The following is a 23831-nucleotide window of genomic DNA, read 5'->3' on the forward strand; positions in this document are numbered from 1 at the left end:
ATGGTTGTATTGGCTTTGCAGGTGCATTCTAGGTAAGGTTTAACTTAAAAAAATTCTATTCTGTGATCTCTAATTAGTTTCTCAATCATTTTAGGACCAGGGCGCCCATACAAAGCCATTGATTTTTCACATCAAGGACCTGCCTTTGTCACCTGGCACCGGTACCATTTGTTGTGGCTGGAAAGAGATCTTCAGGTTGGTGAATGCTATACCTTTCATTCTTTAAATTATGCTATACATTTTGTGAAGACCCGTATCAGTCTTTGCATTATATGCTTTCTTGTTGTATCTGATGGCATGAATTAAATGAGACATGCCCTTTGCTTTCAGCGACTTATTGGCAATGAGTCCTTTGCTTTGCCCTACTGGAACTTTGCCACAGGCAGGAACGAGTGTGATGTGTGTACAGACCAGCTGCTCGGGGCAGCAAGACAAGATGATCCGACTCTGATTAGTCAGAACTCAAGATTCTCCAGCTGGGAAATTGTCTGTGATAGGTAATCACCTCTGGTCTGGAAATCCAGAGACCGTATTTTCTTACTCTGAGAAATGGAGAGTCCCTTTATATTTCTGTTTCTAATGCATGCAGGATTCTATTGACATGTTTCTGAAAATGACTTTCTTGGGGGAGGTGGGATTTTTTATCTATTTATCTATTTATTTATTTTTATATAATTATATTTTTTGGGGAGGTGGGATTTTAAAAAACTCTGTGCCCTTTCATAAAAAATAGAGGTAAAAAAATCACATTTGTGAATTGAGTATGCTTGGCCATCATTTTGAGATCAACTGTTTAGCACCAGTCATATTCCAAGCACTATTATAGTGCTGGGAATGTAAAGATGAATAAAACATAGCTTTCCTTTTGAATATCATTTTGTATTTACACAGGTGGATTGCTTGTAAACAAAGAATCATACAGTATCAGAAGGAAGTATCATAATAGATGTATGTGCAAAGCCAAGGAGAGAGGCAGGGAAAGGCTCTAAGGAGGCAAAGACCTCAACCAGGGAAGGGAGGGTGGTGAGTATGTTCAAGGTTGGGGGGGAGTTTCATGTATGAAGCTAGAACGATCTCGGGAAGCAATCTGGTGTGGCTGGACCACAGGGGCCTGGGAGTTGAGAGGGGCTGGAGAAAGGGTGTGGGAGGGTGAGCTCTAAGTACTCAAAAACACAGGAGGTGAGCAGCCCGCAGCCCAAGAGGAAGTCTGTCCTCAGTGATTCCTTAAATTTGTTTCTTTTTCCTGGCTCAGATCTCAGAAAAAGATTCCCCAAGAGGGCTTCCTTTATTCATTTGTTTCTTCCAAAATTTTATTTTTAACCCTGCTGATCGAGCTTCCTTGTCCTGTGTCTTTTGACTGTTCCAGGGTACAGAGTGAGCTGCATTGTCAACCCCGCGAGGCTGGGCATGTGCATATTTTCAGGTGTCTAAGCCACGCTAGCTGGGGTCCCATTCTTCACATCCTCAGCTTTTCTTGCAGCCCTGCAGATAGTGTTCCACACCACACAGTGATGTAACAAGAGCTTTTTACGTGACTTAGCATAATTTCATACAGCACTGTTTTTCAGTGCCTTGAGGTATTTTAATAGGTGGTATATGAAAAGAGCTTTCTATAAATTTAGGGAATGCTTAATAAAAACATTTTTTTAAAAATTTAGAGTGAGTCAGGGCATTTCTTATGTAAGTGTATTATTATTCTCAAGAAGGGTCTATAGTTATCTGACGCTGGCGCCCCTATTTCACAGACCATCTCACTGGAACACATTTGGGAATGTTGCCTTGGAGGCTCTTCTTTTTTTTTTGCCTCGTTTTAGGTACTGGCTTTTGGTTCTCATGGTGCTGATGCTGACTCATTTCCCACATCCTCATTAATGTCCCCCTACCCAGTAAAACCCACACAGAAACAGCTTAACATTTTATCTCTATAAAATAACAGTCTGATAGTGGCCTTTCAGCCACAATAGGCACGTAGAATATAATCTTTTGGGGGAGGCGTGAAACTTTGTCAGCCTCCATGTTACAACATAAGCATCCCACTGCCTTAGAACATTTTCTAACACAGCGTTTGTCCTAATATCTCCCCTCCATATTGTTTCATCTGTTTTCACTCTGACAGCCTTCATTTGCCTTCAGTTTGCTTAAAATGCTTTCCTTCTGCCCAAATTGGCTTAGCTTAGTATAGTACTGGTCATCTTATTCTTTCTTCAGTTATTTTTTAATTTTTTTTTTTTTGTGGCAGAGACAGAGAGAGTCAGAGAGAGGGACAGACAGACAGGAAGGGAGAGAGATGAGAAATATCAATTCTTCATTGCAGTTCCTTAGTTGTTCATTGACTGCTTTCTCATATGTGCCTTGACCGTGGGACTACAGCAGACCGAGTGACCCCTTGCTCAAGCCAGCGACCTTGGGCTCAAGCTGGCGAGCCTTGTTCAAACCCGAAGAGCCCACGCTCAAGCTGACAACCTCGGGGTCTCAAACCTGGGTCCTCTGCATCCAAGCCTGACGCTCTATCCACTGTGCCACCGCCTGGTCAGGCTCTTCAGTTATTTTAAGATTCAAATGCACATACTAGGAATTACCACTTTGTCTGTAAATTATCTTACTGTCTTTCCAGTATTTGAGTAATTATTAGGCATATTTATTCATATGTCATATTTTTGCATCTATGTTTTTGAAGTACCTTTGGAGATAGTACTTTTATGACATATTTTTGATCCTTGTAAGGTCACTATAATAAGTTTATTGGATGACTCTGATTGGTTTGCTTGGCCCAAAGTTATGATACTTTCTACACAGTAAGACATATTCTTTTTAATCCCCTTACAAATCTTAGCTTAGATGACTACAACCGCCGGGTCACCTTGTGTAATGGAACCTATGAAGGTTTGCTGAGAAGAAATCAAAGGGGTAGAGATGGTGAGAAATTGCCGTCCGAAAAAGACGTACAAGATTGTCTGTCTCTCGAGAAGTTTGACAATCCCCCTTTCTTCCAGAACTCCACCTTCAGCTTCAGGTAGGTGCTCTGAGCTCTGCTAGACCGGTACTTTCGATTTTCATGACTGTGGTTGAAATGAACAGAAAGGAAATCCAGGTTAGAGAGATTTACAGAGTTAATAATGGAGAGGGGCTTGATAAGAGGGGTAACAAGGGATCAGTGTTAGAAAAGTCATCATCCACTCACTATAATTAATAGTGCAGTTTTAATAACTTAGCTTTTTAAAACCATTTTTTGTATTCCATAAATATATTACAGTCTTCAGAACCAGGGTAACTCATTGAATATAGTATTTAAAAAATATTTGCTCATGCTCTTTCTTTTACTTTTCTATCTTTTTAAAAATAAATGATCTGTCATAGAGCTTAATATTGGGGACTGATATCTCAGAGGACTGTTATAGACTTAATGCATCTTAAATTACAACTCAGCAATGACATTGCCATATGTAAATTTTAAAGGCCAGCTAATAATTCTCTCCCTCTAAAAAGACTTTAAAAATTATGAAAAATATGTATTTATATAAATAAGATTTTAAACAAGCATGAATGGGACTCCAAAAAGAAATGTTGGATAGATTCATATTATTCTCCCAAACTGGATTTTCTATGTGATCTGGGTGTAAATTATATAGCTGATGGGTTATTTGGAGACAGGGTCAGGGTAGACTGAACTTAAATGCAGAGGTTGTGTTAGGTGTAGCAGGTCTCAGGTTTTGTGACAGGGTTGGTACAGCCCTCAGGGTGGGGTCAAAGGTAAGAGAAAGGGCAACATTTGAGACTATCTTTGAAAAGGAACAGGTTCTCAAAGTGTGGTACCCAGACAACCATAATTGGCATCACTTAGGAACAGGCTAGAAATACAAATTGTTAGAACCCAGCCTGTACCTACTGAGTCAGAAACTCTGGGAGGGGGGCATGATAGGAGTGTTTTTCTCCCATGATTCTGCTGTATGCTTAAATTTGAGGATTACTGAAGTTAGGCTATAAACAATTAGAATTACCTGAAAATGGGTAGGTTGCTAAAAAAACACAGGGAAATTTCAGGATATGTTTATTTTGGGATATGTTAGAACACTGAATATATATTACAGTCAAGCTGCAGGTCTATTTAGTTGAGAAATAGGAATATAAAATTATATGTTAATTCAAAAAACATTTATTGATCATAGACCATGTGCTGGGCAGGGTATTGAGCCCTGACAATAAAAATCTGAAGAAAAAAAGACTGCCCTCTAGGAGTTTGTAGTCTGAGGGAGATGGATGTGAAGATTAAAAATTGTCACACACCCTGGCCGGTTGGCTCAGCGGTAGAGCGTCGGCCTGGCGTGCGGGGGCCCTGGGTTCGATTCCCGGCCAGGGCACATAGTAGAAGCGTCCATTTGCTTCTCCACTCCCCCCCCCCCCCACTCCTTCCTCTCTGTCTCTCTCTTCCCCACCCGCAGCCAAGGCTCCATTGGAGCAAAGATGGCCCGGGCGCTGGGGATGGCTCCTTGGCCTCTGCTCCAGGCGCTAGAGTGGCTCTGGTCGCGGCAGAGCGACGCCCTGGAGGGGCAGAGCGTCGCCCCCTGGTGGGCAGAGCATCGCCCCTGGTGGGCGTGCCGGGTGGATCCCAGTCGGGCGCATGCGGGAGTCTGTCTGACTGTCTCTCCCCGTTTCCAGCTTCAGAAAAATACAAAAAAAAAATAAAAATTGTCACACAGTACACAAAAGATATATAATCCAGCTAGTAGGTGAAAAACCAGCACTGAATAAGAGTTCCCTCCCCTTGGAGAAGATGATCATTAAAAGTTGGGGCTATTTCTTAGTCTATGAGCTGTAACATAGCTTCCCGTTTCCTTACCCAATCTCAGATTGGGAGATGATTAGGTAGGCTGGAGCAAAGAAAAAAAACCCATCAATTTGTGACTGTTGTTGTTGCTGTTGATTTCTTCCAGGAATGCCCTGGAGGGGTTTGATAAAGCAGATGGGACCCCAGACTCCCAAGTGATGAGCCTTCACAACTTGGTTCATTCCTTCCTGAACGGGACAAGCGCCTTGCCACATTCTGCTGCCAATGATCCTATTTTTGTGGTATGTTCAAAGCCTAGGAATAGATGAAAAATGTTTTAGATACTATGTTGGATTTATTTGCTTTTCAATAAGATTAAAGTTTGTTATGTGTTTTATTCTCTGTGTGAACAATGGGATGTATGCATATGTAAATTAATTTCAGTCTGCCCCAGATGGGGTGGTTTGAAGTCCCCTTCTCAGAAACTAGCACTTTGGAGATGGTTAGCTTTGGAATGATCCTAGATAGGACTTTACAGTCTAGAGGTACATTTATTAATTACTGTAATGATAGTATAAATAATATCATAATTTAGCATAATTATATCATAAATTTGCATAATTATAAATGATGTTTAATTGGTGAAAAGGTGGTGTTGAAGATAAGTGGTGGGTTAGAAGGACTTTGTAGATACCATGACCCTAGCATGAAGTCCAGCATTCTGGCCCCTTTGAAGCAGCACAGGAAGCCCAAAGTTCTGTTTGGTGTGTGGTCCTGGTTCCCTCACTTCCCAAAGGCTTCTGATTAAAAGTCAGCTGTTCCTACTGTCAGAATATCGTGTCTGTTTTGGAACAAACCTTTCATGCAAGATGCTTGTAAGAGGAGAGTGAGTACTTCCGTGGGTGTATAAGAACAGGTTCTTAGGTTTACTAGAATTTGGTCTTATACTTGTTTTTATTGTTACACACCATCAGTGGAAAATCTATTTAAGATGGGGGACATATGACCACTACGCACCCCCATTGCAGGAGGCTTCTGATATATAGAACAGTCTGGTAGAGCTGACTGGACATACTGGGATGGGTCAATATGCAAACTTGAAGGAATATTCTTTGGTCCTGTCTCCTTTGTAAATGAATAGAGATTCAACTCAAATGCATTTAGGATAAGAAAAATTAATTTATTAATTTATTTATAACTTATTTATTTACAGTTATGTAAGCCAATAAATAAATTATTTTCCAAAAACTGGGAAATTCAAGAGAGCTGCTGGCTTCAGGCATTGCTGAATCTGGTGGCTCACATGAGGTCTACTCTCTGTGTGGATCTTCTTAGACAGTTTCTTTCTATGTGGTAGCTGAGATGGCCATTGGGAGTCACCGACACACATGCCACCAGTTTAGCACCTGACTTAAGAAGTCATGTGTCCATAGCAGCAGGACAACAGTCCCAGAATTAGCCCAGAATTAGCCTGGAACAGGTGGTGTGGCAAGGGGAACGAGGTCTTCTGATTGGCCAGATCAAGGTCACATGTTCACCTCCATTGTAGGAATAAGTGCATGAACCTTGTATATATACCGCTTGTAGTTATTTCTTTGCAGGAAGAAATATTCTGTTGGAAGAGGGAGGAGAGTGGAGAATGGGTGCCAGACAGACAAAACCAAAAATGCCTTCAATTAATACAAACATCACATATGATGTTGTTTACTTTGTTAGCAGCCAGTAGAGAGAATTGCTATGACTATGTAGAAGCCTCATAGCTCTTCAAAATTCTTCAGAATATCAATTCCTTTGATACTTTTGAGCCTGATTTTAGTTTCACTTTAAAACAGAAGGGAACTTGACAATGGTATTGTATTAATTAGAGTTTGAAATTTTACTAGTCTAAAAAATATGTTCACTAAGCGGCTCTCCTAAGACAAATAAAATGGGGTAAGCACAAGTCAGAGCCACTTTATCCCAGCTGCCCCTACTGTCCTCCAGGCTAAGAGCAAGAGTAATACACCTGCAGTGGAACATGTGGACTTATTATTGCTTGCTATAGGGATGCTAGGTGATTTGGGGAAGGTTTAAGGAATCGGGGCTTTGGTCTGGGTAGGATGCTCTCAGGAAGCGGGGCTAATTTTATGATTATCATGATAATTCTTACCTATAGAGAACACAAATCAGAACTGGTAAAGCAGTGGCAGTTCCTTGTTTTGGCTAAAAAGGGCTAATGTTCATGTCCAGTATTTTGTGACTTGGACGGTGATCATGTTTCATCTAGGCTTAGACATGATTTTATGGAGTTGTGTTGTTTCTGTCTTGATCCATTACAACATTACAACCAGAGTTATCATGTCTGATGTTGATAGTTCATGAAATGTTTTGTGTCTGACAGGAGAACGCCAAGACCTGACTGATAGTACCAGGCCAGCCCCTGGATGTCAGGGGCTACTCCCCAAACTACCCTCCTTCAGGTGCAGCTCCACCGAGGCTGGCTTCGAAGCTTTAGACAACATAAATGTGTTTTGTGTCAGCCGATGAAACCCCAGAATGTCTGTTTTACAGACACAACTCACCATCCACTATTTTAATATGGTCTTCAGGGTTGTATGCCTTGGATAGATGTTTTCGGAGCAATTACAGGAAGAAACTTCATCACCAATTCCTTTTTATTTTACCAGTATTTTGAGTTTATATTATTATCCAGTGTAGATTGTACTGAAGCAAACATTATATGACCCCCCCCCACTCCGAATTTTCCTCACCTTAATGTTAATCTTAGCAATGTGTTTCAGTCTGCTTAGGATGCATGGCAAAATAGCACCGATGGGGTGGCTTAAACAACTGAAATTGACGTCTCACAGTTCTGGAGACGGGGAAGTCCAAGATCAAGGTGCTGGTTTATTGGCTCCTGGTGAAAAACCTCTGCTTTCTTGCAAGCTCCTTTCACGGCAGCAAGAGAAAGGGAGTGAGCTCCTGGTGTGTCTTCTGATAAGAACACTAATTCTGTTATCTTAGGGTCTTGGCTTTGACATCATTTAACCTTAATTACCTTCTTGTGGGCCCCATATCCACATATAGTCACTTTGGAGATCAAGGCTTTAACAAGAAAATTTGGGGGTGGGTGGGGTCATAATTCAGTCCATAGCACAACACATTCAGGACCATCAATTTTTTCTGGACTCCTGGGAGGCTACCCGACATCATCTAAAGAGCACATGATTACAAATCAAATCAGTTTTATTCAGTCCTGCCTTGTGCAGTCTGGGGAGCCCACTGACCTCTTTTTCCCACTCCGCCAAGTTCTAGTCACAGGCCTAATCTGGTGTTGGGCAAAAGTGTCAAGCAACTCATAATAAGTTAGGATATTATGAAGCTGGTCAAGTACCACACAAATGTTATAAAAATTTCAGTGTGCTTTACAGTAGTTGGGAAAAAAATTAGAGAACTACGCGTTGCATTTGAATTTTCAAATCTTAATTAAGGTTCATCTTGTTCTTCACAGGAGACAGTTGTGCCTCAAGGTGATTTGTTGACAAGCACATAGAGGTATTTCAGAGATGATTCTTATTTTCACTCCACCCAGGGCACAGAAAAGGGAGATAAGAAGAGGGAAGGGAAAGGAGTAGCTACCATGACTCTAAGCTTGCCTGGCGGTGTGAAGGTGGAGGGAGCTTTCTGGAGTCGCAGATAAATAAAAGCATGGTGAGAATGAGCTATAAGAAATCCTGACATGGGAACAGTTGGTGGAGCAGTTCCTTCATTCTAAAATTATTTTTGCCATATGTATGGTAGCAATCAAGGAAGAGAGTGTCACAAATGTGTACTATTGGTCCCGACCTGTAATAAAGGGCAGAGAGAGGCTACCTGTTAGGTCTCCACAGCCATGTTTGCTCTTCTGTAAGATGTCTGCCTTGTTCAAGCATTCTAACTTGGTCTTTCACATCATTTTCTGGCTATGATCTCAGTCATCAGCTATGCCAAGCATTTTTGGTGTCTACCTTTTCTGCTATATACATGAAAGATGAATACATATATTCATCTTTACTATATACCTCTAAATAAGTTTTTATTAAAACATAATTTTCTTTTCTAATCTTATTTTTCAATTACAGTTGACATTCAATATTATTTTATACTAGTTTAAGATGTACAGCATAGTATGTGGTGTATCAAATATTTTACAAAGTGATCCCCCCAATGTTTCAAGTCCCCATCTGGCAGCATACCTAGTTATTACAATGTTATTGACCATCTTCCCTATGCTGTACTTTACATCCTGTGACTATTCTGGAACTACTAATCTGTACTTTTTAGTGCCTTCACCGAACTTTCTCACCCAGCCCTCCAACCACCCTCCCTTTTGGCAACCATCAGTTTGTTCTCTGTATCTAAGAGTTTGTTTCTATTTTGTTTGTACATTTCATTCTTTAGATCCCACATAAAAGTGAAATCATATGGTATTTGTCTTTCTCTGTCTGACTTATTTTACTTAACATAATACCCACTAAGTCCATTTATACTGTTGCAATGGTAAGAGTTCATTCTTTTTGGGGGCTTAAATTATACATTTTCAACTGTGCATCATTTGTGCACACAATTCCTATCATAAGAAAAAATGTCACATTACCCCTTATCAAGTACTTCACAATATTATGAGTAGAAAAGCAAAATCTTCTGACAAATTGAGACTTATACCTCAAATCTATCTCTCCTACAAAAGGGAATAATGATAATCCTAGTAATTTGATTTTCAGCATCTTAATATATCTTACTTCCTCCTTTTGAGGGAGGCTGTAAGTATGCACAGCTTGGCAACATTTTTCTCTGAATGGCCAGGTAGCAAGTATTTTAAGCTTTGCAGGCTGGACAAACTGTTGTATCTACTCAGCTCTGCCACTGTAGCATGAAAGTAGCCATAGACAATACATGAACAAATGAATGTGGTGTTGTAACAAAACTTTGTTTATAAAAATGGGTGGTAAGCCCTATTTGGCCACAGGTTTTAGTTTCCTAACCTCTGGTTTAAAGGATCAATGTCCCTTCTCTGCGATAGGAATAAATATATAGTAATATTTTTCTTCCTGTTCTAGTTGGAAGCCCATATTATGACTTTATGGATAAGGAATTCTGTGAGCTACACATAGTTCAAAGATACTAGATGTTTAATGACCCTTGTCTTTGTTACTTTTAATGCCTTTAATATTTAAAATTTTGGTTTTTGGGGGGATATGTTATCATGTACATATAAGTAAACAGAAAGCCACAGCCTTTCCTGGAAGGTACCGAAGGAGTAATGTTTTAGCACTAGTCCTAGAACTCACAAATACTGTAGACTATTTACAAAAAGTTTCATGTTGAAACCAATGTAGCCTTAAAATAATTTTTTACATATTGAGAGCCAGGTTAAAAGCATTTAAGTTAACAGAGTTATAGCTTCTGGAATTTAAAATATATGAGGCAATTCATGCAAGTATATTGCATACATTTATTAAAATTATTTTTTGTGATATCTCTTCAAGCAAGAGAAGTATAAAATTGTATGTGATCACAGTAATGAGTAAAAGAAGATATAATAATAAAATACAGAAAAAACTGAATCAATTGCTGAAATCCTAATATTCCTAAAGTAATTGAAGGAAATACACATATTTATCCTGAAAAATAAGATTTGATTACAGCCAGTGGTGGGATTCAGCCAGTTCTCACCAGTTTGGCAGAACTAATAGCTAATTTTTTGTTGAGTTCGGAAAACTGGTTGTTAAAATGGCACTTGTAATCAGGGTTTTCTTTAAGGTAGGCACCTGGGCAGCTGCCCAATGTGGAAATTACAAATTTGCATTCCTTACTCTTTTTTAACATTAATTTGCGCAACAGTGCATTCTAAGTGCCTATAGAAATGTTCATTCTGACCATAGATGAAAAAAAATAGCAAGTGAGGCTGCCAATCAAGAAGCAATATAGAAATATCTTAGATAACAGTTTTATTGTTTTTTGTTAGTTATTATTTAATATTTTTCCATTAACATTTAAAAACTCTTTTTTACAACATAATCTAGTTTTGTGCACCTCTTTTATTGTTCTTCTTTAAGTATTAAATGCATGAAATAACAAACTACCTTTCTGTATATCATTTTTTTATATTTAAAACAGTCGTTAGGGCAGAGAACCAGTTGTTAAATGATTTGAATCCCACCACTGGTCACAGCTAAGTAGTGCTGCCTTCTATTAAAGTTAGATATTACCAAGAAAAGAAAAAAAGAAGGGAGAAGTTTCAACTCATAGTTGCTTCCCTTTAGTTGTTCATTGATTGCTTGTTGTATGTGCCTTGACTGGGCAAGCTCAGGGTTTTGACCCGGGACCTCAGTGTTCCAGATCAACCATTTATCTACTATGCTACCACAGGCCAGGTTTGGTGATTCTTAATTTCATCTCTTCACAGTTGCTTTTATTATAGCTGAGGAAATGTAGTTTTGCTAAATCATGTTAATAGAAATTAACATTAATTGGTGGAGGACAAGTTTGAATATTTTGCTTGGCTTTTAAAAAGAGAGGGCATTGGTTTTATGAAAAGTAAATGTTCACATTTTAAAATGCCACATTTACTAATTTAATTTATGTATTTTAAAGTAACTGAAATTTATAGTCACCAATTCATAAGGAGTATAACATCATGGTGAGTTTTATAAGAGCTGAGATACCAGAGAGGGTGCCTGGCCACCTGCTTGGGCAGACCCTCCCAGAGTGGCAGAATTTCTACAGGCTCAGTCTGGGGGATGCTTTGTTTTTGTTTTGTTTTGTTTGTTTGTTTCGCTTTAACTTGGCAGGTGCTAAATGGCTAAACAGAGTTGAAGGGGTTCTCTTTAACTCCAGATGTTGTAAGGATAAACCCATGCTCTTTGAGAAAAATTAAACTTACACACTTTATTGTTGATGAAATTAAGTAGTACAATGGCAAACCACAATTCATATACAAAGCTAAGATGATTCTAGCATCGATTTGTGTAACACTCTCCTAGAAGTTTGGTGATTTCTTAGCCTTGAATTGCCTGGGAGTATTTCAGTTATCTAGAATCTCTTCTAACATCACCCTGGCTCTCTATCTTCAGCCTGGATTGCACGGTTATAAGGTAGGTAGGCTGAACTGGTCACTTCTTTTAAAGCTGACTTACTACTAGCAGAATGTTCTTGTAGTCCTCCGTTTACATCTGTTAAGAGTTTAATCCTGAAACTACAAGCTTGCTTCCTGAAAGATTTAGCAATTGAATTTTAATGCTGTTAATATTTATTTTAGTATACACACTATTATATCTTGTATACCATGCATATTGAATACTTTTATATGATGTATACATATGTATATTTTGAATGCAATGTTATTAAATATATTTATTCAGAAAGTATGCTTTCTCTACCTGTAGAATTCCTCCAAAATGCCTGGAAAATATGTCCTATTCTGTCTGGTCAGAATAAAATAAGAGAGTGAATAGGCAAAGATAGAAAGAGAAAATTACAATAAGTTCTCAATGTCATCAGTGGGTTCTTGGAAACTGTGACTTTAAGTGAAATGATGCATAATGAAACCAATTTGAATGTAAGCTAAGTGATAGAAACAACAGTTAAATTCTTATGGCATATGTTTGATCACAAAAACATCACCAAACTTCTAAAAAAGACTCCAAACACTCCTCATATTAAATATTGAAATAAATGTGAGCTACTCATACTTTTAAGAAAGGTGAATAAAAAGAAGTTGATATAATTATTTTCCAACTTGCTTATTCCAGTTCAGGGTCTCAGGTGGCTGGAGCCTGTCCCTGCAGCTCAGGGCACAGGGCAGGCAGCCCACCCTGCACAGGACACCCTTCCATCACAGGGTGCACTCAACATCCACCCTCACTCAGACAGGGACAATGTGGGCACATCAGTTCACCTACCAGGTGCGTCTCTGGGATGTGGGAGGAAATCCAAGTCCCCAAAGAAAATCCACACAGACATGGGGAAAATGTGCAGACTGCACACAGACAGTGGCCTTGGCTGGGAACTGATTTATTTTTCTTATCAGTGTTATAACAAAATGACGGATGAAACATTTTTAAGGACCTGGTGTATAGTAAAATGGGAAATGCATAATCAAGGCTGCACACTGCCAAGAAGACTGTTATTGCCCAATATCCTTTTTTCTGTGATGGCTCCTGTCTCTCTTGTGCTGTGCATGGCATACATGTCTCCCAGTGGCAGAGCTTAGCTAGCTAAGTAGGAGCTTGGGTGTTAACTATTTCATGCCTATCACATATGGCTTATTTAGGAAAATGTAAATGCAACATCCTGATTATAGACTGCTTCCACTCCTTGGTAGAACAAGGCAAGAATAAATAAATATTACCATAAAATAACAAGCATGATTAAAAATGTTCTTTAGGAATTAGCAATAGGAATTCTCTTATTTAGGAATTCTGACCCAACTTTTTAATTATGTACATACACTTTTTACCTTAAATTTTATTTTAATTTTTAATTATTTCATTTTATTTATTCATTTTAGAGAAGAGAGAGAAAGAGATAAGAGAGAGAGAGAGAAAGAGAGAGAGAGAGAGAGAGAGAGAGAGAGAGAGAGAGAGAGGAGCAGGAAGCATTAACTCCCTTGACCAGGAAATCTCAGGTTTTCGAACCAGCAACTTCAGCAGCATTCCAGGTCAATGCTTTATCCACTGTGCCATCACAGGTCAGGCCTATTTTATTATTTTTTTGAGAGAGAGAGAGAGAGAGAGAGAGACCAACAGGGACAGACAGGGATAGAAAGACAGAAAGAAAGAGATGAGAAGCATCAACTCTATGTTGCAGCACCTTAGTTGTTCATTGACTGCTTTGCCAAATGTGGCTTGACTGGGGGTGGGGGTGGGGTGGGGTGGGATGGCTCCAGCTGAGCCAGATTTCTTGCTCAAGTCAGAAACCCTTCAAGCCTCAAGCCATCTTGGGCCTCAAGCCATCAACCATGAGATCATGTATGTCTATGATCCCACATTCAACCCAGCAACCCCAAGCTCTAGTTGGTGAGCCTGTTCTTAAGATGGCGACCTCGGAGTTTCAAACCTGACTCTTCAGCATCCCAGGCTAATAATGCTCTATCCACTGCACCATTGCTTGGTCAGGCATTAAGTTTTAAATGGGAACTTCCCATATGGAACTGTGTGCTTGTCTTTTTACTTTTAAGTGCTCACATATCAATTCTCTGAGGACCAGAGTGTTATCATGTTACCACAGTAAGAGCACTAGGAATTGAACAACCTCTCTGGATATTACACGTGAACTCAAATGGTGAGCAGCAGTATGCTGGTCTTTAGTAACATACAAATGTCTTTACAGCCAGCCTTATTTTTTGTCATACTATTCCTCCAGACACAAATATTCTTGTCATTTCACCAGTGTGGCAAGATTCTGAATGTATAATCATCTAAGTTAAGGTTAACTTTGATAGTAACTTTATCCTCCAATGATCTTGAAAAAGATATGCATATTTTTTCTGTAATTTTTAAGTTTCTTTATGCTTGTAAACAAAATATTTGTTGATTAATTGCTTTTTTCTGCAAGTGTTACATTTATATATATATTTTACCTTGAAAGCCCATGTAATCACATTTTCTTTGATAGTTGAAATTTGGTGTTTTTTCTTCCTGTATCTACCCTTATTTTGTTGGGACAAGGAGAATAGGTTTGTATATCAAAATTTGTAGCCTCATTCCTGAAGAACTTTATTATTAATATCAAATATAGCTGTGTATATCTACAACAGAAATAAGGCAACAAGAGTATACTTCTACTTTACTTTTGCTTTTATTTATTACCATCAAATTAAATTTGGCCTTTACAGAGATATTATCTGAGCTCATTTTCAACTTGTGTCTAACAAAAGTACCATCAGTTTCTCAAGAGCAATTCACAGTATCTTGTTTAAAAACAATGTGCACAACTTTTACAAGAATACCTATTTTACAAAAATAGTTTGCATTACTTTTCTTTCTAGCCTGTGGATACGTTATTGCTTCCAGCATTTGCTTTATTGCATTTTTTTTGCATTTTCTTGGAACACACTACCCTTTTTTAAAAAACTACATTCTATAAATTGGATACTCTGTATAGAGTTCCTAGCAAAGCATTTACTGCATAATGTTTTGTAGCCCTTCAGAGACTTATAATCTCTGCCTATTCCTTTGCCTTGTTCTTCTATAAAAGAACACAATTCACATTGTGAATTGCTTTAAGAGTCTTGTCCCCTCCTTCATTATTTACACTTTTTACTGGATGAATTCTGGTGATTTCCAAGAGCTATTTGCCTCTTGCAGCACTAAATCTGGATTTTTCTATGTCCTCCTGAGAGTTTCTTTTTTCTAATCACAGATTAATCTCTGACTTGAATTCAGACAGAATCTAAAAGTTCAAGAAATATTGTGTGGCCTTGTTTGGAAAATATATTCTGGTACAGCCCTAGATACTTTTTCCTTGTATCACATAGGATTTGGTTCAGCTGCGTAGAACAGAAAATTCAAATTACAGAAATCTACACACAAAAAACTTAATTTTTCTCTTTATGTTAAAGAGCACCAGTGGCAGCCAGTCCAGGCTGGTATGTCCTTAATCACCATGGACACTTTCTGTCCTTTTGCTTTACTGTCCTTGGTGAGTGACTTCTTTTCTTAACTTTGCTGGTTGGCTAGTAAGATGGCTGCTGCAGCTCTAGCCATCACATCCACATTCCAGGAAGAAGAAATAGAAAAGGAGAAAGGGGCACTTTTAATTTGAAACAACCATGTTTAAATTTTTCCCCAGCCATCCCATCCAATGATTTCTAGTTAAATCTCATGGATAGTATGGCATATTGCTTCATTCAAAAGACAATGGAAGTTACTAGGGAAAAAGAGAAGACTGGATATTGGGTAAGCAATCAACAGTGCTTGCTACCTTTAAACATTTCATCTACAGTACTTAAGCTCCGTGCTTGAAGCAAAACTTCTATTTGAGGGTGGCAGGCTCCTCAGGCCATAGTGGGAGAAGGAAGCATACCTTTCTTCTCTGGGAAATTTCTATTCTTATCTGGAGTTCCCAGGATAGAGGACATGTGATAACTTTTTCAGGGAAATACAGCTTTTCCAGGGATGATGACTCTTTTCAAAGGTAACTTTTGCTGAACTCTACTTGTGAGAAATGTTGATCACTTGCATTATCAAGTATTCTTCCAAAGTTGTTGCTTTTGTGATAAACAATGCCTTAATCGCTTTGGAGCTTAAATTTGTTACTCAAAACCAAGACTTTAGAATTTAAAAATCTTTTATCTCCCTAAAATCTCAGGCCTTCTAATGTGATATTTTGGTTTTTAAGATGATTGTCTCTGCCATAAATTTTAAAAATCCATTCATGACAAAACATTTCTGTCAGTGAATCCCCTGATTCCTGTTACTATCCCAAATGTAGCCACTTGAGACAATATAGGTAGAAAGCTCCACTGTTGCCTGAACTAAACTGGAAAGAACCTCAGGTAAGATTTGAAAATGTTATTTACTAAATAAACAACAGTAATACAAGCAAGAGGGCAATGCAATTAATGGGGTTAAGAAGTGCAAAGAGCAAAAATTCAGACTGGGGACAATCAGGGAACATAAGGACAGGGACCACTGAATTCATTCTGACTCCAGAAAATAGTAGAAGGAATGGCTGGTGGACTAAGGAAACAGCATCGGCTGGAAAGGTGTCTGTTTGGGTGAATTGTACAAAAGATATCACTTTTTTTGAACGGCATTGTCATCAGCCAACAAATACCGGTACTTCTTAAGCATCGACTCTGTTCAGGTTGCTTGCTAAGCTTGAAGCTTCAAATGTGAAAAGACCTTCTCTCTGACACATAGGAGTTTGGGGTCTTGTTAGGAGGACCTAACAAGGAAATAAATAACTTATAGTATAATTTGACCAGCTATATTTGGGGTATAAGTAATAGTGGTGAATGAATGAATAAATTTACTTGTAAGTATTTATTGAAATAAGTACCTCCCTGCCCCCATGTGACAGGCCCGGGGGTGACAAGCACTGGGGACACAGAGGGAAGGAAAAACAGACACTGTCTCTGAGTCCCTTGAACTTACAGTCCAGAAATGAAAGAGAAACTGTAATGACCAGTCATGAAGCCTAAGTTCTACTCATATTTATATCCTGTTGTGAACTCCAGGTTATACATGTGGAAATCTTCCTGTTGATATTTTGAAACAGGTAATGATTGCTGTATTTAAGGACTTTTACAGCTTCCCAGAGAAAATTAAAATGAGCACTATGCATATTACAATATTTTTAGATTTTCTTTTTCTGGCATAATACTGAAAATTCAAATGAGAGGGTTAGAAAATGAGTACACAGAAGGGTACTCCAGGTGACAAAAATTTGAAAACCCATTTTGGATACATATTTTTAACTGTCCATTTGTATTACAAGACTGGTAAACACAACCTCTTCTTCCTCTTCTGTTAAAGCAAAAACACCTGAAAGCTGACTAGACTATGTATCTTGGCATCCTTGTTGTTTTTTTGAAGTTAATAATTAACTTACACTTGTTGAGGTCACTAAATGTTCCCAAATTAATGTTAAATCTGCAACAGAACTTTCATTTGTTCATTTGACAAAGGGTTTTATAAGCCTGTTTGGAAAGATATTGATGGAGGAACTCAAGAGTTAAAATTTTAGCTTGATGAATGGTGGCTTTGGTTATCGTCAATGGGCTTAATGGTTAATGCAGGTAGAGGCTTTGTTCCAGGAGCAGGGCTGCCTGAGCGGGCCTGCATGACTTAGGGAGATCTGCAAGCAGTCTACCGGTGTGCTCCAGGGGTCTGCAAGCAAAACCTTTGTGCTCTTAGGATGGAAGGCCTGCTGACTATGATCCAATTAACTTTGACTAGATCTGATTAACTCTCTCTGAAATGTCAAAACCCTTACTTACCTTTTTCTTCCTCTTCTAAAAAGGTTATCGTAGGGTCGGGGGTGGAGACAGCTTGGGAACATAACCCCTGTCTCCTCAGATCACTGGCCATCTGAGTCAATTGCCCATAAAAGATTCAATCCTTGTCTCTTCTTATTTGGCTGAAATGGTGACAGGCAACATGAACGCCAATATTTCTGGTTTCAATATGTCATATATCCTTGGAAATGAAACTAAAACTGCCAGTAGGTATGTCACTAAGATTAGATTGGCTATACAGAAATTACTCATGTCAAGAAGAACCCCATTCCATATTAGAGAAAGCTTCATTCAGATGGATCTAATGGAAATAATCTGAGAAATGTTAATGTCATATTCTACTGTCTTGCAGGTCCTCCATTCCTTTACTGATGCCATTTTTGATGAGTGGATGAAAAGATTTAATCCTTCTGCAGATGCTTGGCCTCAGGAGCTGGCACCCATTGGTCACAATCGGATGTATAACATGGTTCCTTTCTTCCCTTCAGTGACTAATGAGGAACTCTTTTTAACTGCAGACCAACTTGGCTACAGCTATGCCATTGGCCTGCCAGGTAACTAATACAATTTCTAAATGAGTGACTCATTCATCTTTTAAAGGAGCTTTCTTTCTCTAGTTCTTTTCTTTCTTTCTCTCTTTCTTTCTTTTTTAAAATGTAAACTAAAACATTAAGTTGAAACATTTGTGTCTCATTAAGTTTACTGGCAATTTTTTAGAATACATATATTTAGTAAAATGAGCTTTTAAACTACAAATTAAAATGAGCCTTTAAACTACAAATTAACGAACTGGTTGGATGACTGTTGTTTTAGAATACTGAAAGTTGCTAAGAGAACTTGTTCCACAGAGGAAATATCTACTTCTATACCTGATTTGGCAATTTTGTCTAAAATAATCAAAAGCTGACCATGGTTTGATCTCACCAGTAAAGTTAAAATGTCCTAGCCAATGGTGGACACATACTTACAAGAGAGATCATTCCTTGAAGGCAAAGCTGGGTTTAGGGTGAGGCTAGTGCAGAACCTGCCTGGACTGCAAAGTTCAAAGGGAGGCCAAAAAGTTTAGTAATCTAGGTAAATAATAATATAATGCAATATGTGAAAACAACATTAACACAAAAAATCTTTGATGAATTCACTATCAACATGTTTTTTTATTTTATTTATTTTTATTATTATTATTATTTTTGGTATTTTTCTGAAGCTGGAAACGGGGAGAGACAGTCAGACAGACTCCCGCATGCGCCCGACCGGGATCCACCCGGCTCGCCCACCAGGGGCCACGCTCTGCCCACCAGGGGGTGATGCTCTGCCCCTCCAGGGCGTCGCCATATTGCGACCAGAGCCACTCTAGCGCCTGGGGCAGAGGCCAAGGAGCCATCCCCAGCGCCCGGGCCATCCCTGCTCCAATGGAGCCCCGGCTGCGGGAGGGGAAGAGAGAGACAGAGAGGAAGGAGGGGGAGATGGAGAAGCAAATGGGCGCTTCTCCTATGTGCCCTAGCTGGGAATCCAACCTGGGTCCCCCGCACGCCAGGCCAACGCTCTACCGCTGAGCCAACCGGCCAGGGCCACTATCAACATTTTATTTTATTTTATTTTTTTTTTTTTAAATAAATTTTTATTAATGGTAATGGGATGACATTAATAAATCAGGGTACATATATTCAAAGAAAACATGTCTAGGTTATTTTGTCATTAAATTATGTTGCATACCCCTCGCCCAAAGTCAGATTGTCCTTCGCCACCCTCTATCTAGTTCTCTGTGCCCCTCCCCCTCCCCCTAACTCTCCCCCTGTCCTCCCTCCCCCCACCCCTGGTGGTAACCACCACACTCTTGTCCATGTCTCTTAGTCTCATTTTTATGTTCCACCAATGTATGGAATCATGTAGTTCTTGTTTTTTTCTGATTTACTTATTTCACTCCTTATAATGTTATCAAGATCCCACCATTTTGCTGTAAATGATCTGATGTCATCGTTTCTTATGGCTGAGTAGTATTCCATAGTGTATATGTGCCACATCTTCTTTATCCAGTCTTCTATTGAAGGGCTTTTTGGTTGTTTCCATGTCTTGGCCACTGTGAACAGTGCTGCAATGAACATGGGGCTACATGTGTCTTCACGTATCAATGTTTCTGAGTTTTGGGGGTATATACCCAGTAGAGGGATTGCTGGGTCATAAGGTAGTTCTATTTGCAGTTTTTTGAGGAACCACCATACTTTCCTCCATAATGGTTGTACTACCTTACAGTCCCACCAACAGTGAATGAGGGTTCCTTTTTCTCCACAGCCTCTCCAACATTTGCTATTACCCGTCTTGTTGATCATAGCTAATCTAACAGGTGTGAGGTGGTATCTCATTGTAGTTTTGATTTGCATTTCCCTAATAACTAATGAAGCTGAGCATTTTTTCATATATCTGTTGGCCATTTGTATCTCTTCCTGGGAGAAGTGTCTATTCATGTCTTCTTCCCATTTTTTTATTGGATTGTTTGTTTGTTTGTTGTTGAGTTTTATGAGTTCTTTGTAAATTTTGGAAATTAGGCCCTTATCTGAGCTGTTGTTTGAAAATATCATTTCCCATTTAGTTGGCTGTCTGTTTATTTTTATATCAGTTTCTCTTGCTGAGCAAAAACTTTTTATTCTGATGTAGTCCCATTCATTTATCTTTGCCTTCACTTCTCTTGCCATTGGAGTCAAGTTCATAAAATGTTCTTTAAAACCTAGGTCCATGAGTTTAGTACCTATGTCTTCTTCTATGTACTTTATTGTTTCAGGTCTTATATTTAGGTCTTTGATCCATTTTGAATTAATTTTAGTACACGGGGACAGGCTGTAGTCGAGTTTCATTCTTTTGCATGTGGCTTTCCAGTTTTCCCAACACCATTTGTTGAAGAGGCTTTCTTTTCTCCATTGTGTGTTGTTGGCCCCTTTATCAAAGATTATTTGACCATATATATGTGGTTTTATTTCTGGGCTTTCTATTCTGTTCCATTGGTCTGAGTGTCTATTTTTCTGCCAATACCATGCTGTTTTGATTATTGTGGCCCTATAATATAGTTTAAAGTCAGGTATTGTAATGCCCCCAGCTTCATTCTTTTTCCTTAGGATTGTTTTGGCTATTCGGGGTTTTTTATAGTTCCATATAAATCTGATGATTTTTTGTTCCATTTCTTTAAAAAATCTCATAGGAATTTTGATGGGAATTGCATTAAATTTGTATATTGCTTTGGGTAATATGGCCATTTTGATTATATTTATTCTTCCTATCCAAGAACAAGGAATATTTTTCCATCTCATTGTATCTTTTTCGATTTCCCTTAACAATGCTTTGTAATTTTCATTATATAGGTCCTTTACATTCTTTGTTATGTTTATTCCTAGGTATTTTATTTTTTTTGTTGCAATCGTGAAGGGGATTATTTTTTTGAGTTCGTTTTCTAATATTTCATTGTTGGCATGGAGAAAGGCTATGGACTTCTGTATGTTAATTTTGTATCCTGCGACCTTACTGTATTGGTTTATTGTTTCTAATAATCTTTTTGTGGAGTCCTTCGGGTTTTCAATGTATAGGATCATATCATCAGCAAAAAGTGATACCTTTACTTCTTCTTTTCCAATATGGATGCCTTTTATTTCTTTGTCTTGTCTGATTGCTCTGGCCAGAACTTCTAGCACCACGTTAAATAAGAGTGGAGAGAGTGGACAACCCTGTCTTGTTCCTGATTTAAGGGGGAAAGCCTTCAGTTTAGTGCCATTTAATATGATGTTAGCTGATGGTTTATCATATATGGCCTTTATCATGTTGAGATATTTTCCTTCTATACCCATTTTGTTGAGAGTCTTAAACATAAAATTGTGTTGTATTTTATCAAAAGCCTTTTCTGCATCTATTGATAAGATCATGTGGTTTTTGTTCTTTGTTTTGTTGATATGGTGTATTACGTTAACCGTTTTGCGTATGTTGAACCATCCTTGAGATTCTGGGATGAATCCCACTTGATCATGATGTATTATTTTTTTAATATGTTGTTGTATTCGGTTTGCCAGTATTTTGTTTAGAATTTTAGCATCTGTATTCATTAGAGATATTGGTCTGTAGTTTTCTTTCTTTGTGCCATCCTTGCCAGGTTTTGGTATGAGGGTTATGTTGGCCTCATAAAATGTGTTTGGAAGTATTGCTTCTTCTTCAATTTTTTGGAAGACTTTGAGTAGAATAGGAACCAAGTCTTCTTTGAATGTTTGATAGAATTCACTAGTATAACCGTCTGGGCCTGGACTTTTATTTTTGGGGAGGTTTTTAATAGTTTTTTCTATTTCCTCCCTGCTGATTGGTCTGTTTAGGCTTTCTGCTTCTTCATGACTCAGTCTAGGAAGGTTGTATTGTTCTAGGAATTTATCCATTTCTTCTAGATTGTTGTATTTGGTGGCATATAATTTTTCATAGTATTCTACAATAATTCTTTGTATATCTATGATGTCTGTGGTGATCTCTCCTCTTTCATTTTGGATTTTATTTATTTGAGTCCTGTGCCTTTTTTCCTTGGTGAGTCTTGCCAAGGGTTTGTCAATTTTGTTGACCTTTTCAAAGAACCAGCTCCTTGTTTTATTGATTTTTTCTATAGTTTTTCTGTTCTCTATTTCATTTATTTCTGCTCTGATTTTTATTATCTCCTTTCTTCGGCTGGTTTTGGGTTGTCTTTGTTCTTCTTTTTCTAGTTCCTTAAGGTGTGAAGTTAAGTGGTTTACTTCGGCTCTCTCTTGTTTGTTCATATAGGCCTGAAGTGATATGAACTTTCCTCTTATTACTGCTTTTGCTGCATCCCAGAGATTCTGATATGTCGTATTTTCATTTTCATTTGTCTGTATGTATCTTTTGATCTCTGCGCTTATTTCTTCTTTGACCCATTCATTTTTTAGAAGTATGTTGTTTAGTTTCCACATTTTTGTGGGTTTTTCCCCCTCTTTTTTGCAGTTGAATTCTAGTTTCAAGGCTTTATGATCAGAAAATATGCTTGGTACAATTTCAATTTTTCTAAATTTGCTGATATTGTCTTTGTGGCCCAACATATGGTCAATTCTTGAGAATGTTCCATGTACACTAGAGAAAAATGTATACTCTGTCGCTTTGGGATGAAGTGTCCTGTAGATGTCTATCATATCCAGGTGTTCTAGTATTTCGTTCAAGGCCACTATATCTTTATTGATTCTCTGTTTGGATGACCGATCTAGAGCCGTCAGCGGAGTATTGAGGTCTCCAAGTATGATTGTATTTTTGTTAGTTTTTGTTTTAAGGTCAATAAGTAGCTGTCTTATATATTTTGGTGCTCCTTGGTTTGGTGCATATATATTAAGGATTGTTATGTCTTCTTGATTCAGTGTCCCCTTAATCATTATGAAGTGACCATTTTTGTCTCTGAGTACTTTTTCTGTCTTGTAGTCAGCATTATCAGATATGAGTATTGCTACACCTGCTTTTTTTTGGGTGTTGTTTGCTTGGAGTATTGTTTTCCAGCCTTTCACTTTGAATTTGTTTTTATCCTTGTTGCTTAGATGTGTTTCTTGTAGGCAGCATATAGTTGGATTTTCTTTTTTAATCCATTCTGCTACTCTGTGTCTTTTTATTGGTAAGTTTAATCCATTTACATTTAGTGTAATTATTGATACTTGTGGGTTCCCTACTACCATTTTATAAATTGCTTTCTGTTAGTTTTGTATCTAGTTTGATTCTTCTCTTTTGTTTTTCTATCATTTGTTTCTGTTTGTTTGTGTTCCATACTTCTTTCCTTTGTTGCTACCTTTTTTAAGTCATGTGTTTTTGTGGTGGTTTTTTCAAGGGTGGTTACCATTAAGTAATGAAAAGGGTACCTACCATATTCATTGTAGTACCCTATCTTATAAGTATTTCTGCACTTCATCGTCCTTTGCTACTGTTAATCTCCATTCTCTCCCCCCCCTTTTTTTTTCCTTTGTTGTCACAGTTTAAGTTTGGTTTTATTGTGTTCTTGGTGGAGCTGTTACTTGTGGTGTTGTTTTCTTTTGTTCTTTGAATCTGGTTGGAAAACCCCCTTTAGTATTTCCTGGA

At 38.2% G+C, this 23831-nt stretch overlaps 1 protein-coding gene across 1 annotated transcript in view; it reads left to right on the plus strand.

Moving 5' to 3' along the window:
* DCT (dopachrome tautomerase) overlaps positions 1 to 23831 on the plus strand; it is a 41915-nt gene that overhangs the window by 12928 nt on the left and 5156 nt on the right. Inside the window, exons 3-7 of the mRNA XM_066380689.1 lie at positions 95 to 195; positions 331 to 497; positions 2834 to 3013; positions 4932 to 5067; positions 18100 to 18301. Of these exons, the coding sequence (XP_066236786.1) occupies positions 95 to 195; positions 331 to 497; positions 2834 to 3013; positions 4932 to 5067; positions 18100 to 18301 (786 nt within the window). The remainder of the gene's footprint in view (positions 1 to 94; positions 196 to 330; positions 498 to 2833; positions 3014 to 4931; positions 5068 to 18099; positions 18302 to 23831) is intronic.

The sequence above is a fragment of the Saccopteryx leptura genome, chromosome 4 (assembly GCF_036850995.1).
Source record: "Saccopteryx leptura isolate mSacLep1 chromosome 4, mSacLep1_pri_phased_curated, whole genome shotgun sequence".
NCBI classification, from domain to species: Eukaryota; Metazoa; Chordata; class Mammalia; order Chiroptera; family Emballonuridae; genus Saccopteryx; species Saccopteryx leptura.